Genomic DNA, 19,058 nt, shown 5'->3' with positions numbered 1-19,058 from the left:
AACCAAGTGGGCAGCATGACAGCAGATGAACTGTGACTTTGTTTCACAGCAGTTTAAAAACTCACATCCAAAAAACAAAACTAAATAATTTTAATTGACAGTTCCATGTGAGTTTAGAAGCTGTTCTTTAGTGGGCATTGCAGTGGTCTGTGTGTGGTAGTAGAGGCTGGGTAACCTTTAGGAATGCCATTTCTATCATGGTTCATATAAACTACAGTGATAGCATGCCTGTTCATGAGACCTTGGCAACATATATCATGACTTGGAATTAGCAGCGGGACCTTGTAGTGCTAAGAATTTTCATTCTTTTTAAATTTTTTTTATTTTTTTAATTTTCATTTTTAATTATGGGTACATGTGGTGTTTTGATACAGTCATACAATGTGAATTAATCAAATTAGGGTAATTGGATTATCCATCACCTCGGGCATGTAACATTTTTTTTTTTTTTTTTTTGCGTTAGGAACATTCCAGTTCCACTGTTGTAGAGAATTTTGATTCTTTATGTTCATTTCATTGTTTCTTTCCCCCCGTACTGACAAGTCATTGAAGTTCAGTATTTGAATAACATTTCTGAATATATAGAGCTATACATAGAAATGCTGTTCTCATATTTCAGTGTTGTCATATTAAAATGAGAAAATAATACTGAAGAGGAAATTAAATAGGGTATATAAGGCCTAACCCCAGACAAAGCATGTAGCAGGTATTCAGTAAATGGGAATATACTTCCCCTTTGTTTTCATTAACATTCAGATTAATGAGAAGCAGTGTGCAATAGGAGCAGAGGTAACTTGGTACACTTCAGAAATTTTGAATTAAAAAGAAAATTAGCTCCTCCAACACTGTGTCTGTTAAAGAAGCCCATAAGCCACCCATATTTATATCCTTTACCTGCCTGGTGCCTTCAGCCTTTAGGTTGTAGACTGTCATAGTTTTCTGTACTTTTTCTTATCCAAGTTGTAATTTTTGCCTTTCTCTCCAACAACCTGTAAGGTCATACGTTCTGGTTCTAGTCTACTTTGTTTAGCTGTGTTTTCAGGACCTGTCGTACTACGCGGCAGCACTGGAGATACTCAATCATAGTTTTGACTGAGTGGATGCAATAAAAATTCGTCAGAAAAATAGTGCGGCAGTGCATTTCTCCCCCATCTTTGCTCATTGTATGATCATTATAGTGTTTCCTTTCACTTGCCACCTAGCAAGGGCATCTAATTCAGTATTTGTTTGGAGTGATTTCATCACCCCAAAGTAATACAAGTAACTGGAAATTTAATCTTCCTACGTGAGGGGAACAGAACCAGAGGTGGCACTCTCCATGAGCTGTGAATGGTGCCATTGTAACTCGTCTGGAGCTTCTCTACTGGGGTGTCCTTCCTTTACCCCTAGTTCAGTATCTGCAAAGGGTGACATCCCAGAGGGCTGTGCCCTCTAGGCACCCACTTCTGTGGGCACATATTCCTACTGTGTAGTCTGGAAACAGTTGGAAATATCTGTGACTTTTTTCCCTCTCTCCTTCTTATTTCTCCAGCTGTAGTCTGTCACTAACTTTAGTCATTTTCTTGTTTTAAAACAAGGGTGGACCCAGTTTGTCGATATTAATTAAGAATCAAAATATAGCCATTCTTCTACAAATTTACTTGTACGAACTTTTCCTGATCTTGAGGAATATTCATAAATGCACACCAACAAAAAAAATGAAAGAAAAATACATTTAACCTTAAATATTCTATGGCAGTCTTAGAATAATGAAAATTTAGAATCATCTAAATGTTGAACAAGAATTTAACTAATACATTTATTATGTGATAATATGTTGCCACTATACATTTTACACTGAATTGTTTCTGTAAGATAATTTTGATTATAAATTTAAGTTTAACTCATGCAAAGCGTTTACAGATCTCTTAATAGTGTGCTGTAGGTAAGAGATTTGAAAAGACAATCTCATTTCTTTTTCTCTGTCCATAACTCTTTCACTGTTTTTTTTTAGTCATTGATATTTTAAAAAATGTAATCTAGTATCATAATTGGGCCCTGGTGTGCTTTAGGAATGGGATCAGAAAAGGATATTGGGGCAGGGGGTCCAAACAAAAAAAGAATATATCTGTCTTGATTGAGGCTGAAGTCTCAAATAATATTGAATGTGTGAAAGAAGAAACTAGGAAATGATTAAGTATTTGGAACAGTAGTCCACTGTGTATAGGCTGAACTTAAGTTTTGTGATGCTATACATATTCAGTTGAATGAATGAATCACAGCTGAATTGCCTCAGTAGTCCTATATTTTTATAATACTTGCTAAATTATCATCTGTAAAGTCATGCCGTAAAATGATATTTCATAGTGAACATTTAAAATACCAAGTATACTTTTGAATATAACCAATTGGCTAAATACTAAGACTATAATTTTGTATTTGATTTTGGTTACTTTAATGTAGCTCTGGATTGAATTAAGTAATTGATTACCTATAACTGATTGGAGTTTTAAATAAAAGCTTTTGTGAGTTACAAAAGCTGTTCCTGAGAGTTAGAATAGGAAAGTACAAAGATAGCTAATTTTGGGGGGAACTCAGTTTTTACTATATAAGTAATACACAATATGAAAATAAATCCTTTGTGAATTTAGAAAGTGTTAGTTTATTTTGAGTATTCTGTTTGTTTAATAGCCTATAAGCTCCTTGAGGAGGACTGACTTAGTTTATGCATAATACTCCCTTCACCAGGCTTGCCACCTGGGTGGTATAGGGCTGTGGTCCCCAACCTCTAGGCTAGGACCAGTGTGGTCTGTGGCCTCTTAGGAACCAGGCCGCACAGCAGGAGGTGAGGGGCAGGCAGGCTAGTGAGTGAGGCTTCATCTGTATTTACAGCCGCTCCCCATCACTCGCTGCATCATCACATAAGCTCCACCTCCTGTCAGATCAGGGCATTAGATTCTCATAGGAGCATGAACCTTACTGTAAACTGTGCATGCGAGGGATCTAAGTTGCAGGCTCCTTATGAGAATCTAATGCCTGATGATCCGAGGTAGAGCTGCTAGCACTGGGGAGCAGCTGCAAATACAGATTATCATTAGAGACAGGTTTGACTGCAAAATAAATGTGATGTGCTTGAATCATCCTGAAACCATCTCCCCCACCCCCACCTCGGTGTGTGGAAAAATTGTCTTCCATGAAACTGGTCCCTGGTGCCAAAAAGGTTGGGGACCGCTGGTGCAGGGTAATAGCGTAAAAGATCAGATGAGTGTCTCGTTGTTTGTGACCTAGTTGAAAGACAGTTCTGAAAGATAGCACAATTATCCAGGCTGCATATAGGGCAAGTGACACATCTTAGAGGACTCACATGGGCTATATAAACAAACAAACCAAAATGGACAAGCTCTGCAAAGCCATATTAAGTCCACTAATGAAGTAGTGGTATTTTCTCCAATTTTCCTCTTTAGCACATAGGCTTTTAAGATGTTTTAGAAATGGGACCTTAAGATCTTTTCCCTTAAAAAATGTATTTTTGATTGCCAGAAACTGATATAGCACTATGATCAATTGAACCATCAATTCATAGCTGTTTGAACAAATAAGAACTTTCTTGCTCCGCTATTCAGTATTTTTTTATGACTTTAAAAAATACTAGCAATATGTATTTATTAGAATTTTTATGTACAAAAATTTGCATCATTTTTATTTTTTTATTTTTTTGCCCTGGAATGCATTAGGGGATGCTGAAGCACCACTGATTACTACTTTTAGTTGGAATATTGATGACCTTTGCTTATCAGAACCAGGCATTTTGAAAATCTTTGTATCTTGGATACTTCTTCAGTGTCAGTGTTCATTATCCAAGTGTTGTGCTGAATAATATATTAGGGGAAGAGAATACTTAATTCTGTTTTCTTTGGCAGTCTATCTCACTTGGATTCCACCTAGCCCATCTCATTTTGGGAAATCCTAAAAATAATCACTAATTGTTCCCCTGACAAACATATCCATAATTGGCCACGTTTTGATTTTATTTCTTATAATTTTATAAAGGGTGGAGTTGGTTGTTTTGTTTTTAGAATGATTCAGTTAAGCAGGCTTTCAGAATTGGCTGAGTGCCTACTCTGTGTGCCGAGCACAATACTGCGCATTCCTGAGGGTTAAGATAAAATTGAGCAAAGTATCCTCCAGAGCACTTATCATCTGATGTACTACAGAGACATCCAGATAAGATGTCCTGGGCCAAAATCAACAAAGGAGTCTTTACCTTTATTATTTTATTAGGCATATATTGAACATTCTGGTTACAGAAAATTAATAGTAACTGTGTGAATTAATTTTTTGGGAGGTACCTGTTTCTTTACATAAAGATAGTTGTTACTCTTCCTCTGTGGTTATACATCTAAGTAAACGGCAGTACCCATCCAGTTGTCCAAAAAGAAACCTTTGATTCTTTACTTTTCCTTAATCCTGCAGTCCAGTCAGTTGCCACTGAGTCTACTTTGTAAATATTTCTGGAATCCCAGTACTGCCCTAGCTCTGCTGTACCAGTCCAGTTTTTAGTCTTCTGATGGATCACTGCAGCATCTTCCTAATTTGGCTCCCTATTCCAGGCCATTTTCCTTACTACATATTCTTTACATCAGAACCAGTGTGATGATTTAAAAATATAAATCTGGTTTTCCTCTTGTTCTGCCAAAAACTGTTTTACTGAATTTAGCTTAGGGCTTCCTCTGTGCATGCCCTCCAGAAAATTGTTACTACCTCCTTATTTGTCTGTTTTCCTTTATGAGATAGAAGCTTGATGGGTATTTAGTCACCACATTTCCCACAACCCAGGGCAGTAGCAGTTTCTGTCACATATTAGTCACATGTAAACACAAATTTAAAAATGCTTGTAATTTATGATTTTTAAATATATTGTTAACTTTATATTATAAAGAGATCCATGACTTAGCAGTAGCAGGATAATCAGCATAGATCCACAGTGTTATTTAATAGATACCCCTTTATACTGAGTAGCTGTTAGTATATAATTTTTAAACAGGAATCAGCAAACTACAGTCTGTGGGTCCAATCCAGCCTGCCACCCTTTTATAAGAACGACAAGCAAAGAAAGGTTTTATACTTTCAACTGCTTGGGAAAAAAATCAAAAGATTAATAGTGTATGACACAACATTATCATGAAATTCAAATTTCAGTTTCCATAAATAAAGCTTTATTGGAACACAGCCACACTCAAATTTGTTTACATTTTGTGTGTTGCTGCCTTTGCACCACATGGTAGAGTTGAGTAGAGTGACAGACTATGTGGCTGATAAAGCCTAAAATATTTACTGTCTGGCTCTTTATAGAAGAGTTTCCTGACCTCCTCTTTAGATCCTTTTGGTGACATGAGAACAGAAAAATATAATTAGACATACTTAAGTCATGTCTCAGTTTTCTTCTTCCCCCCCTCCATGTTCAAGGTTTAAGTACGCTGAGTAAGAGAATATTATTTGAGTGTTGGAAACGATGTTATTCCAGCTTCTCTATCTTATACATACCAAGTAGAGCCTTTTGAGATTTGAACATTGCAGATTAGATGTTGAGAAAACAGAGACTTCAAATCCTGCCAAATTTTGCACACAAAACCAGAGTGGAAGACTTGTCGTTTTCCCCCATCCAATGGTCTAAAATCAGTCTTTACCTAAAGAACTAGTATTCTTGATTTTTAAAGCTTAACTTTTTTTTTTTTTTTTTACAGTTAAGGACAAAAAAGAAACAACTCTTTATGCTATTTGATATAACCATTAAAAAATATGTTACTAACTAAAGCCCTCTTATAAATTTTGATTCATCTTTTGCTGATATGTTACCTTGCAGAAAAATAGCACCAGCCATGTTTTGGTTGTGTAATCATTTCTTAACTATTGGAAGTAACTTTATTTGTTAGGATTCATTATTATTAGGCAATAGAGAACCTTCATTTTACATCATTTAATAAAATCAAATGGTTTTAACAATATTGTTTACATTTTGTTTAAAGATATTTTACTGAGAAAATACTTAATTAACTTTGTTTTATTTTTAGGGTTATATCCTGTGTTGTGACCTCATGGTTTAAGTGGGAATAAAGATGAGTATAAGCAGTGATGAGGTCAACTTCTTGGTATATAGATACTTGCAAGAGTCAGGTGAGTACTTTTATAAAGTAAATAGGCCTCAAATTATTTTAATATTCTCAAAATAATCTTTTATGCATTTGAAATTTGTATCAGTCCAAACTGTTGAACTTTGTATGTTTCCTTAATGTCTGGACTGCCATTTTAAAGCTATGTTTTACTGCATGGTTTAACTCTCTGACTCTTTCAAATATGTTGGAATTATCTCAGGCAAATATTGTAACAAACAGTTTGGCTTTCACTGTTCAAAGACCATTTTGATAATTTGTTATGAGGTGAGATTATTGCACGTGTTTAGTTAGAAACATATAAACTCTCAGATACCATCAGTTTGTAATGTATATCTAGAATCTTCAATTAACTGTTGTTGGTCCTAATTACAGTTAGCATTTCAAAAGCTAAATTAACAGTAATTTTTTTCAGAATGCTTTCATAAGTAGTATCCCAATTGATTAAGTGTATCCTTGACCTGAATTCTTATTAATTGTATTGAGGGTGATTATAAATATAAATCATTGAAAGTTATTTCTAATTAATATAATATTAAGTAGTGATCATCCACATTTTCTAGATTAAAGAGGTATAGTCATAAAATAGAAGGATTACTGCAAGGGAAAACGTGGATTGATTCAGCAAAGAAAAAAATAAAGGAGGGAAATCTTAGGAATGGATGGGGCACAGGATGTGACAAAGATTGATTGCAATGGTCAGTGCTGATTGCTAACATGAAATGAAATCACTGGGTGGTTGAAAATGTCATGGGCTAGAGATTGAATTTAGAAATTGTACCTTGAAGTTACTGTTAATGTTTTAGTAGTAAGGTGAAGTGCAGTATAAAAAAAGATAATTTTGGTAGTCGCATGTGAGGGATGACAGAACGAATAGAATAGAGGTCTACTCTTGTAGGACAGTGAGCCCTCAGTTTATGGTATTAAGACTTTTTAATCATTCTTATACGACACAGGCAGTTCTCCTTTCCTGTGCAGGGAATACATGGCCTTAGATACCATTGTTTGCATCTCCCAGCTGTACTCCAATTCTGAGCTTTTCTCTTGAGTGGGGTTTTCTCTTCCCAAGCACCATCACTGCTCCTCTCTGATGTGGAACAGCTGAGAAGATGAAGTCCAACAAGGGCAGAAAGGGAAAGAGAGAGAAATAACTAAAGTAACCAACCAACAGAGAATAACTTACTATGAAGCTTTGAAATTCATAGACCTTGTTTTGTTTGTTTAAAATGGTAAACTGTTATTGAAGGCAGATCTAAAAGAGGAGTTCCAAAGCATGTTCTGAATAAGATAAAATGATTAATAAACTAGAAAAGTTGTGACCTAGTTATTATTACATATGTAACGTGTAAACATGTGTTCAGATGTTGTTATGTAATAATTTGACCAAAATGGAAAGAATTTGTTGGGTATAAGCAAACTGTGCTTTCTGCTTTTGAATTTGACCACCTTTTACGCTAGCGCTTTGAAGCTTTTGGACACTGAAGCAAAAGACATTGTGAAGGATCAGTAGATGGGAAATATTGTCATAAAGGCTTATAAATTTATTGTAAAGGCAGCTATTAAGGTTGAACTGTATGAAATTACTGTTTTTGAAAGACAGAAACAGTTGCATAGCTCAGCAGTGCACCCTGTGGTTCAGTCTTTGCTGGGGTGAAATAGGGCAAGATGCGGTTTAGAGGTGTTAGTGTGCATGCAAATTTTCCTGTTTCTAAACAGAAGTCCACAAATTGATATTTTATATTGCAACAAGAAAATATAGTGAGTAAAAAGGGGCAGTAAAATAATATTCTGGATTAATTTCTGAAAAGGTGTCCAGTGATTAAATATTATCAAAAGTCTACTTAAAGTTGCTTATGTTCGCAGAAAAAAATCTTGTACATTCCACTTTTTAAGCTGTTTTATGTTGCAATAAAAATAAAGCAAGGATGAAAAAATCTTTGTATGGTAGACTGATGTATCATATTAAGTCTTTTATAGTTGTTTACTGCATTCTTACGTGTGTTTTGTGTATTCTTTAGAAAGTTTTATACTTTACAGTGTACTGGTGATGTTAAGTCGCATTTAAAAATATGAGCACCAGTCCCTTGGTAAAAGTTGTAACTTCCTATTTACATTATGATTTATAGGGGAAAATCAGACTCAACTGATGACATTTTGACTTATGGCAGTTTTTCTAGGACTTCAACTTGCCATAAATTTAAGAATCGCCTATACCAGAGTTCTAAAGTTTGATCCTCTGACCACCTGCATCAGAATCACTTAGAGAACGCCGAGTGGGGCCCAGGAATCTGCATTTTACAAATGCCCCAGGTGATTCCTAGGCTTAATAAAGTCTGAAAACTGCTCTATATTAGTTGTAGGACAATTAGAACTTGACAAGAAAGTTGACAACAGGTATGTAGCATGTTCACAATATCTTGAAAGAAAACTTATAATCAGTAACTTTTCAAGATAAAGTAGAAAGCATGAAATGTACACCTACTGAGATTTGGTGTGTGAGAAGAGGTGCCACTGAAAGTGGCGTATTTGTATTAGTTTAGTAGGAATAATGAGGCATCTTTCTGTCATAAAGGATGCTAGGAGACATTCATTTGAAATTCTAGAAATAGGAGACGGCAGAGTTTAAGAATTTTATAGTTCTGTGAACTCACAACAGTTCAGATAGAAGCCTGAATCTTACCCATAACAAAAGCCTATAGAGGCTTCAGATCTGGGCACTTGCCGCTTGTTTCAAAAGCTCTTTCTTGGTTCTGATCTCCAATTATTTATGAATATGCCTACTTTTGCAATAGATTCTAATTTGGCATCACCTAGAAGAGTAAAATTTCTTTTCTGGGGATTCAGCATATTTATCACCATGACCTTCAAAGGATACTTGTTGAGATTTAGTTGTTAAGTATCTAAGAAATATGATATAAATTACTTTTAGGTCATAATTATTTCTCTTGAAAGATTTAAAGCAATACAGAAGAAACTGGAATCTTAATACTGCTCCTTTCCCTATGAAAGAGTGCTGACTTGGATTGGGAGATATGCAGAAAAGGAACAGTCATAGCAAAGAAAGCATTTATGCAAAGACATGCAAAGAATCGGTTTGTGAAGGCTACCAAAAAAGAAATAAAATTTGCTCCTTGCCTGTCTCATTTTTTAAAGGCTCTCGATTAAAGAAAGTCTGAAAACACCTTGTAGAAGTGTTATGTTTTGATAAATGTGGTTTAGAAGTATTGTTTTTCAGTAAGAACTCTTAATATTTATTCTCTGCAGTGTTTCTTTTTGACTATGGTATCCATTTCTAGAGGGAATAAAATCACTTAAATTGTTTTAATTTTACATATTTTATACTATAATCAGCACTAGAAAATATTATCTGTTACAAGTTCCTCTCTCCCAAATTACATAACTTCTCACATTCATTTTCCTCATGTATAAAATTTGTTGCTTATTGAAAAGGTATTACATTGTGATATTCAGCCTCAAATTAAGTTTAGTGGACATCTCTGTTTCAAATAAGCCATCCTCCCAACTCTCCAAACTAATTAAGAGAAAGATATATTTATTGTAGGGTTTTTATTAAAGGTTATAACTTTTTCTGGAAAGTTCAGCCTAAGCAAATTACTTTGGTCCTCACCATTCTGCATTTTTATGAAGTAGACTTCCATACTCAACAAAAATTTCCTAGGGAATAAATTTTTTTTTTCTTTTGAGATGACTTGAAAATTGAGTGTATTTGATATGTAGTACTGTAAGTAATGATTAACTTGATTCAGTATGCTTCCTTTAATTAGTATTCACCCAAGGGCATTAATTTGATTGCTCTAATAACCCATCTATAGCAACCATATGCATGTAAATACTTAATGGTGCACTCCAAGTTGAATATAATGTAATCTGATACAGTGTTGATCTTACAAGAACTAAGCTGGTTTGGACCTTTTTAATTCCCCTTCATCCCTCCCACCCCCACTTTGCATCACCTTTGCTCCTGCAGTTATTCACAGTTTTGGTTTTTTTCTGAAGAAATTGTTCCTGGCGATTATTTGTGAACTTTCTGGCACCTGTTTTTCATGTTGCTTTGTATAAGAAGATGTCATTTCATTTTGCTCAAATTTTATATTTGATTTGGGGGACAATTCTTGATACTAGATTTAACTGTCATCTATCGCATGTTTATGAGCTTCATAACTTCTCCATTTATGACGTACTTGACTGTTGGAAGCTATGAAACCGTTTCATCTTCTGATTATAAGACTAACTGGAAATTGCAAAAGCAAAATGTCCTTATTACTAAGATAAGTTGTTTTCTAGATTGTGATTCTGAATACTATTACTTTTTGAAAAAATCCTCATGTTTTTAGAACTGAGGTTCATCTTGCATATAGCCTCCATGAGAAGGTGATGATATATGTAGGATTAAAATGTGTGGTTCATGAAAGATCATCTTGTCTCTCCACCCCACCTCCCTCCATTGGTTTTTTTTCCCTAACCCTTTCAAAGGGACATCATATCTCCCTGGAGATAGGCCTTGCACCATACCAGTTTTTCTTAATATGGTGATTATTACTTCAAATGTTACATTTGCTTATAAAATCACATGTCAAAACTATGTATTATTTTTTTTTAATTTAGAAAACCATCATAGTAAGCACAAAGTTACCTAAATGTTTATGCATAACATTAAAGTTCTGGCCTATGCCACTATATAGCTCATTCATTCATTTTTTTCATTTTAGGTTTTGTATTAGCACCTATAATGGTTAATAAAATATCAGCAATCAAATGACAGTGCAGTTTCTCTTGACTCAGATAAAGGTAACTGAGCTAGGTAGTCATTCCTTCCTGCCTGCTTCACTCCCAGTGCCATTTATAAACAGACTTTACCAGTGGATTCAATGGAGTCAGGTTAAACTGGCTATCAGTAGTGTGTCTGTAGCCATGAAGAACTGGAGTGAAGAGAGCTCAGGATCTGGTATGTCTACCTTCAGACTTCATTGTAGTTTTTATGAGTTGATGAACAGCTACAAAAGCGTAAATAGGTATATAGTTTTGCTTTATAATCAAATAAAATAGGGAATAACGTTGATTTGACACATATAGTTGTATACATAATTAACAATAAGCAGCAAGCAATTATCATGCATACTGGTAATTGCAATACTTCCATATTTCCAAATCAGTTTTTCTCCTTTTTTTTGTAAGCTGAAATGACCCATTTTTTGCTGAAATAGGAAATTCCTATTACACATTCCTACTGACACACTTACTAAAGGACAAAGGTCCTTTTAATAGTTGCCAAACTGAGAATTTGTTCAATCTTAATTAGTAATCTTTTGTTTTTTAGGACTAGTCAGCATAGCGAGAGTATAATGAAACATATATAAATTGCTGATGGCATTATAAATTTGCACAGTTTTTTTGGAAAGCAATTTGGCAGTCATGAAAACTACTTTTAAAATGCTCATGTTCCCTTCAGCTTTTGAAGGAATCCATCCTAAGGAGGAAAAAAATTATACATGGCAAAAGCCTATACATACCTATTTGAGATAAGATTCTTTTTAAATAGTGAACACTGGAAAATTCCAAATGTCCAGCTATGGTATGACCAATGTACTGGCTGAATACATTTATTGGCTAAATATTATGATACTATTAAAATTATTTCAGAAGATATAATTCATATAAAATGTTCATAGTTATATTTAAGGACAAAATTGGGGCACAGAATTGTACCGCTAGAATATAAGTGCCAGGTTTAATTTTTCAACAACCCCTATAACATTTCCCCTAGCCGCCTTTTTACCTTTTCTAAAATCTGGATCTGTGGGGCAGAGTTGGAAATTGACTTGGAGGCAAGGGAACATGTGATTATGGGAACAGGAATATAATTTTATGGGCTTTTCTGACCTGAAGCTTAAATAGGAATTTGTCTAAATCAGATTTTCTTTCCAAACTAGGGCAGTGCGTTGTGATCATATTTAAGCTTTGCCTTTTTCATCAATTTGTCTTGTCTAGACACCCCTGCATCATAACCATGGTATTCAAGGTCCATTTTCATATTCCTGTATTGTCTGTTTGCAAAGTAGAGTTGGCAGGCTCTGGAGGACTGATTCCCCTTAGACAACACAGTCCCAGTCCCTAACACCCTAAGGGAAAGCACTCCCTGAAACAAGTACTGTACAGAAAATGTTTGTTTCATGATCTCATGTGTAACCCACTCTCCTCCCCCTCCCCCCACCACCTACCCTCCACTGTTTGTTTCTGTCACTGAATGACTATACACTGAATTTCATGGTTTTCAGCCTGATTCCTGTCGGGCATTTCTCTTCTACCTCCCAAATCTTAATTACTCAAGTGAATGTTTAAAGTGCTTGATTACAGAGGTACTATTCATATCAGATTCGCTTTTACCCTTGGAAAGAAGGGATGCTATTTTAGGCAATCATGCTGGATTTTAACATTTCACAAGTTTAGGTGATCCCTTTTGCCTCCTATTATGTAAAATGAAAGCTGTCCCTGATAAAGTATTTCCTACAGATAAATGGGAATGTTTTTTGGTATAAATCTGGTTCAAGTTTTAGATTGTTTTGCAAGGAAGACTTAAGTCTTGCTTTTTCTGGAGTCATGTATTTTTTGATGTACCAAAATACAAAATATAGTAGCATTACATTCTAATTTAACAAATGTTTATTGGGTGGTTGTTAATTAATGTGTTAGTTTCCCAGATTTAAAAGATTACTAGCTATCAACCCTTTGGTCAGATAGCCCAGTCCAGCAGTCAGACACAGGTGGTAACTGGTGTGGTAAATGCTGCACATGTACAAATTACAGGATCAGTGTAGGAGAGAATGGTTAACCCTGGGGTAGTAAAAGAAGACTTCTCTTCCATTCAGATAGGGAAAAAGAGTATAGAAACACACAAGGCTCAGAGGCCTGATATAGCACAGCTTATTCAAGATATTACATGTAATTTGCCATCACTTGAATTTAATGTACAGTGGAAACAAGATGGAGGGGTGTGTGGAATTGGGAAGATGAGAATGGAGAGGTAGATAGGACCAGATTAAAAAAATAACCGTGTTCCGTGCTTAGGAGTTTGGCCTTTATTATGAAGGCCGGGGATCACTTTCCGGAACTCTGAGTTGAAAACAGAACAATGATGTAATCTTTTACTTTCTATTAGAAACAGTAGCTCACTCTCTGCCTTAGCTTTATCCTTGACCATATTTTAATTGTTTAAGAGAAGCAGTAGAGTCTCTCTGTTCTTAGTGGCTATTTTTCCCATCAGATTATAAAACAATAAGATTATTCATTTGTGCATGACGTCTAGCATATGGTGTAGGTCCCTCATAAATAATATCTTCTATCTCAAAGTCTTTTTAAATCTCTAAGCTACTTAGCAGTTTCACTGTTTTAACTACGTATGATTTACTGCAAATTTATTTAGGGAGTGGGTATTGAGAACAAGAGTCTCCAACCCTACTGTTTATGGATTTCACTGCTGTATCTGACCCTTTCTTCCCAACCTCCCCAGGCCTTCTTCTCAGCTTTCTACCTGGTGATCTGCAATCTGCTCATATTCAAGTAGTTATGGGTTTCCTTATAGGGATGATTCAGAATGGTGCTTTTTTATTTTTTTTCATTGATACCTTTTTTAGCCATCTTTCTGAGCTCAGATTAGGGGGAACACTATAAATCACTATAAATGCATTTAATTTTGATCTTACCTTGTGGTCAAAATTGTGAGGTTAAAATCAATATCATAAAGGTAACATTTTTTCAATTCTTGTCTTTTCCACTATGGGTAGTTAACATGGAAGCTGTGGTCCCCAACTCCCAGGTACTGGGACAGGGCCGCAGAGCTCTGCCCCCTGCCACCCTCTCCAAATCTGTGGAAAATTTGTCTTGTGTGTGTGTAACTGCGGGGCAGGGGTGCCGGGGTAGGGGTGGGCGGCACACAGCAGGAGGTGAGCTCTGGGCTGGCAGCGAAGCTTCATCTGTATTTATAGCCTCTCATTGCTTGCATCACGGCCTGAGCTCTGCACACCCACCCCTGAACCCCAGGTCATTGGAAAAAGGGTCTTCCATGAAACCAGTCCCTGGTGCCAAAAAGGTTGGGGACCACTGTTCTAAAGAGAGGGAGGGAGCCGAGAGGAAAATCAACTTAAGGGTACTTCACTATCAATTAATTAATTAATTAATTAAAATATTTCCTAGCCACACACTATTTGTGAGCCCGCAGTATTTTATTAGACTGTTCATAGTGCCACAAGGAGTGTTAAGAGTGGAAGCACAAAATGCAAAAACGACGTGTACTAAATGCTAAAACTAATATAGATAGCCTAGAGCTATATAGATAATATAGACACCAAATAAGCCTGTTATTTTACTTTTTTTTAGCGTGAAAGTTTCTTAACATTGTATGTTACAGGCACAGTTTAATTGAATTGTTTAAAATACATTATAGAAATTACTACTTAATGATAAACTATGATGAATATTTTGGTAAAGAGAATAACCACCCTTGGCTTATCAGTTTATTAGAATTGTGCTCTTGAATTTTGAGTAGACTTTCATAAAATGCAAGGCCAACATGAAAGAGATTTTTATGTGAGTGTTGTGGTTTTAAGTATTTCAAATTAAAAGTAAACAATTGCTGGTGGAGATCTATAAACTGGATTTTTATTTGCTAGCCCTTATTTACCTGAAGATTTCATTTAGATGAGCTATTACTAAGTGGCAAAGAATTAGTATTTTTAAAAGCACTTAACTCATACATAAAGTGGGACTTACATATTAGAATTTTTTCATTCTAAATTTCAGCTTTCCTTTTATTAGTTTTAATTTGCCTTTTATTTCCTAAGTAGTTTGAAAAAGCTGCATAATATTGAATTTATAAGAATGTTTGACAATTTGTAGAAATTTACATATACTACAGAAATATTAAACGTCACTTATTTTATCTTTGCCTCAATTATCTTGACTGGAGCAATTGAATCACATGACTTCCAAAGGCTTTTTCAACTTTTAAGTTCAGTGCTTTTTGTTGAGGAAAGTTATGTTATCATTGCTACATTTTAGAAAATTTGAAGCTATGTAATCAAGTATGTACTAGAAATTTTACAGAGTACATTTGGTAATTAAGAAAAAAGGAAAATGTATAAAAGCTAACAAATAAATTTTGATATTTCTTTTATTTAAAAATGTACGTGACCGTAGCCACCAGTCTGGGATTTCAAATGGTGGTATGTGATTGTAAAAGATTATAGAGATCTTTTTTTGTGTATCATTTAGCATGTTGCCAATAGGAAAATAAATTCTCATACTTTTTCTTTTGCTTTTAGGATTTTCTCATTCAGCATTTACCTTTGGTATAGAAAGCCATATCAGTCAGTCCAATATAAATGGTGCCCTCGTCCCACCTGCTGCATTGATTTCTATCATCCAGAAAGGTCTACAGTATGTAGAGGCAGAAGTTAGTATTAATGAGGTAAGGAAGACTTATTTCAAATACTAATTCTTACTCTTAAATATGTCCTTAAATTAGCTGTCTGTTTGCTTATTCAGTGTCTGACTTTGGCTTCACTGGGTTAACAAAAATGCAGGTGTTATTTCTAATGTAACAGTCAGATCACACAGGTGAGGCATGTTGCTCCCAATTTTAAGGTCCATTATCTGTACCTTATTTCTCTTAATATAACTTTATAAGTAAACACTAAAAAATTACGTTTATTAATACAACAGCATTGTGCTATGGAATGCTGAGACCATAACTGATGGCCTGATAATTGGAAACTCTCATGTTATTTGGATATACTCTGATTTTGGAAGCCAGGTTATAATTGAAGCCAACTCTGGATGCTACTGCCTAAGGTCCACATATAAGTGGTTCGTTTGGCTCAGATGGCAGTATACTGTGGCCCATGAGCCAAGTCCTGGCTGCTCTTTGGGCTACTTGTGGCAGAATCAAGTAGTTTGACAGAGACCTTGTGGCCTGCAAAGCCTAAATTAATATTTATTATCTGAGTCTTTCACAGAAAAAATTTACAAATCCCTGGTCTAGCTTAAAATTTTCATATATGGCCAGGAACTCTTCCCCTTATTTTCATTTGGGAGATTAACACGTTCTCCTTTTGTGAGTATTTTTTAAACTGAAGCATCCATGATTTCTGTGATATTTATTACTATAATTACATAGTATACTAAAATTGATTTTTATTATTTTTGGTTTCTTCATTTCTGTGACTGAAAATTTCACTAATACTAAATTAAATGTGTCCTCCCTCCCACACTATGCTTTATTACAGAGGGTATAAGCAAGTTCTGCCACTGGTCAAAGATGAAGTCTAATTTTAGCTGAGAAATTTTATGTAAATTTAACATAGTATTTACTCCACAGTGTATGTGTGTTGGTTTTAGTGGTTTTTTTAGTATGTAAGTTAGAATGCTTTCTGCTATTTGTCAAATATTGGATTACAATCGATAATTCAGAAAGATGTGCTGTGTTTTTATAGCTCACAGCACCCCATCACACCACTGTAGATTGTCAGAGACTCATGTTCACCAGTTTAAGTGAACCAGGCATCACACATGCGAGTTCCTAGCTGACTTGCACTTTTTCTGTTTCTGGCATGCTCTGTGTGTCTGTCTCTCTTCTTGTGCTCACTTGGAGAACTTTCTATTAATCGTGAGCTTCCTAATATCAGTAGTGGAGCTTTGGAAATTTTAACAACTCCGTAATATTAAAGAGCACTAGCCTGTGAGTTATGATGGCACTTCTCATACGTTAGTGCAGGTAAGACTCATCCAGAGAGCTTGTTAAAATGCTGGTTCCTGAGCCTCCCTTCAGAGATTTTGATTCTGTATGTTTGAATCTCCATTTCTAACAAGCTACTAGGTGATGTTGGTGCTGTTGGTCTTTGGATCATACTTTGAATAGTACTGGGTTAAAAGATCCCAGTTGCCATTGACTAGCTGTGTAACTCTAACAGATCTTTAACCTTGTGTTTGCATATCAAGATTAGTAAAATGAGATGACTGTATGGCATAATATCTGAATTCTATTTCTGCTTTAATGTTTTAAATCACAAGAAATTTTTGAGTCTAACAAAGCTATTTTTAAAGGTTTTGGTTTTTTAAAAGAAGTATTTGTTATAGCACCAAGCTACTAATCATTGTGTGAACAATTCCATATTGATTGTTGCTTTTCACTAACAGCATTTTGAAATCTAATTAATCATTTTATCATCTGGGCCTACATTTTATTATCCCTCTCAATTTTCAGCGGTGACTTGTATTTTGGCTCTACTGTACAAGCATTTAACAATAACATGAACTAAGTGACAAGGAAGACTTAACAGCCATTTGCAGTTGCCTCTTGCAGTTTCTTTCTTCCTTCCCTCCTGACTTCTTTTTACATGAGTTCAGAAAATTTCTAACAGTGTTTTTCTTGGAATGAAGATTTTCATTTCTGCTGTTGAATTTGTATGAATACAAATAACCTTAAATATTACCTTTGATTTTTCTTCTCTTGAAATTTTCCAAACCTAGGATGGTACCTTGTTTGATGGTCGACCAATAGAGTCTCTGTCCCTGATAGATGCCGTAATGCCTGATGTAGTACAAACAAGACAACAAGCTTATAGAGATAAGCTTGCACAGCAACAGGCCGCAACTGCCGCAGCTGTCACAGCTACAGCTAACCAACAAGGATCTGCAAAAAATGGAGAAAACACAGCAAATGGGGAGGAGAATGGAGCACATACTATAGCAAGTGAGCTGAGATAAGAATGTTTAAAAATTTCTTTTCAGAGGACATATTTTGCTTTACTGGAATGTCCCATCTTCTAAGCTGAAATAACTTCATCTGTTTTATTTATACCAACTTATTCTTCTAACTTGTATCACACCATTCAGATTTTTATTACTTAAAGCTCCAAAAAGCTACATTTATTTTTATTGACTTTATTTTCTTTTAAAAATATTTAGAAATTCTTTTTCCATTGTTTAGTGAATTTTTACATCTGCATTTGATTTCTAAATAAAATTTGTAATACTGGTTATTAACAAATACTATAAAGCTCCAACATTGAGATATAAAGTCAACTCTAATGTTATATGAATGATATCAGCAGCCCCTACTGGCAGAAACTCAGAATAGTACTGGTGTACATTATATTTAATTCAAACCATTTTATCATTTTAGCTATGTTTAGGTCTAATCTTTTACATTCCTCCTTCTCCCCCTGCCTCCCTGCCCCTCTAAACACATACCCACACAAATACTTTTAAAAATAGTATGATCATACTTAAGATAGGAATTTATTTTCCATATGACAAAACTGTTTAGTCATGTTTAGCTTAACCTGACGTAGTAAAAAATGTTACACTGTATATTATAAAGGAAGAATTTCCCCCCCCAGGATGTTGTAATATTACGTAACTGGAATTATCCACTTGTTTCTTGTAATGCAGATAATCATACTGATATGATGGAAGTGGATGGGGATGTTGAAATCCCTCCTAATAAAGCAGTTGTATTACGGGGCCATGAATCTGAAGTTTTCATCTGTGCCTGGAACCCTGTTAGTGATCTTCTGGCATCGGGGTATGTTTCTCAAAGTGGTACTAAAATAGCTTTTTCAAATATCTTACTGAACTATTAATACATTTTATAAATATATTTTCAGGTTTTTGTTGTTGCTTATTTGTGATCATTTTGTCTGTGTAAATCTTAATTCTTCATGAAGAAATTTTAGAAGTTTTGTTTAAACTTAACTACTTCAAGAATGCTTGGAGGCCCCAAAAAGTAGAATGGGAAAAATACTGGAAATGGAAATTCTCGATAGTCTAGTTTTTATTTGCCTTATTAATAATAGGATGCAAATATGTTGCTTTGATTGTGATACTTGAGAA

The 19,058-nt window shown here is 35.0% G+C and overlaps 1 protein-coding gene across 1 annotated transcript in view; it reads left to right on the top strand.

The window, feature by feature from the left end:
* TBL1XR1 (transducin (beta)-like 1 X-linked receptor 1) overlaps window positions 1–19,058 on the top strand; it is a 177,312-nt gene that overhangs the window by 133,452 nt on the left and 24,802 nt on the right. The window contains exons 3-6 of the mRNA XM_012640204.1: window positions 6,051–6,153; window positions 15,488–15,633; window positions 17,694–17,916; window positions 18,618–18,750. Coding sequence (XP_012495658.1) covers window positions 6,096–6,153; window positions 15,488–15,633; window positions 17,694–17,916; window positions 18,618–18,750 — 560 coding nt within the window. The 5' untranslated portion in view covers window positions 6,051–6,095. The remainder of the gene's footprint in view (window positions 1–6,050; window positions 6,154–15,487; window positions 15,634–17,693; window positions 17,917–18,617; window positions 18,751–19,058) is intronic.

This window comes from Propithecus coquereli, unplaced genomic scaffold (assembly GCF_000956105.1).
Source record: "Propithecus coquereli isolate 6110/MARCELLA unplaced genomic scaffold, Pcoq_1.0 Scaffold15, whole genome shotgun sequence".
Taxonomy (NCBI): domain Eukaryota; kingdom Metazoa; phylum Chordata; class Mammalia; order Primates; family Indriidae; genus Propithecus; species Propithecus coquereli.
Note: the sequence above shows the minus strand (reverse complement) of the source record. Positions and strands in the feature narration are given on the sequence as shown.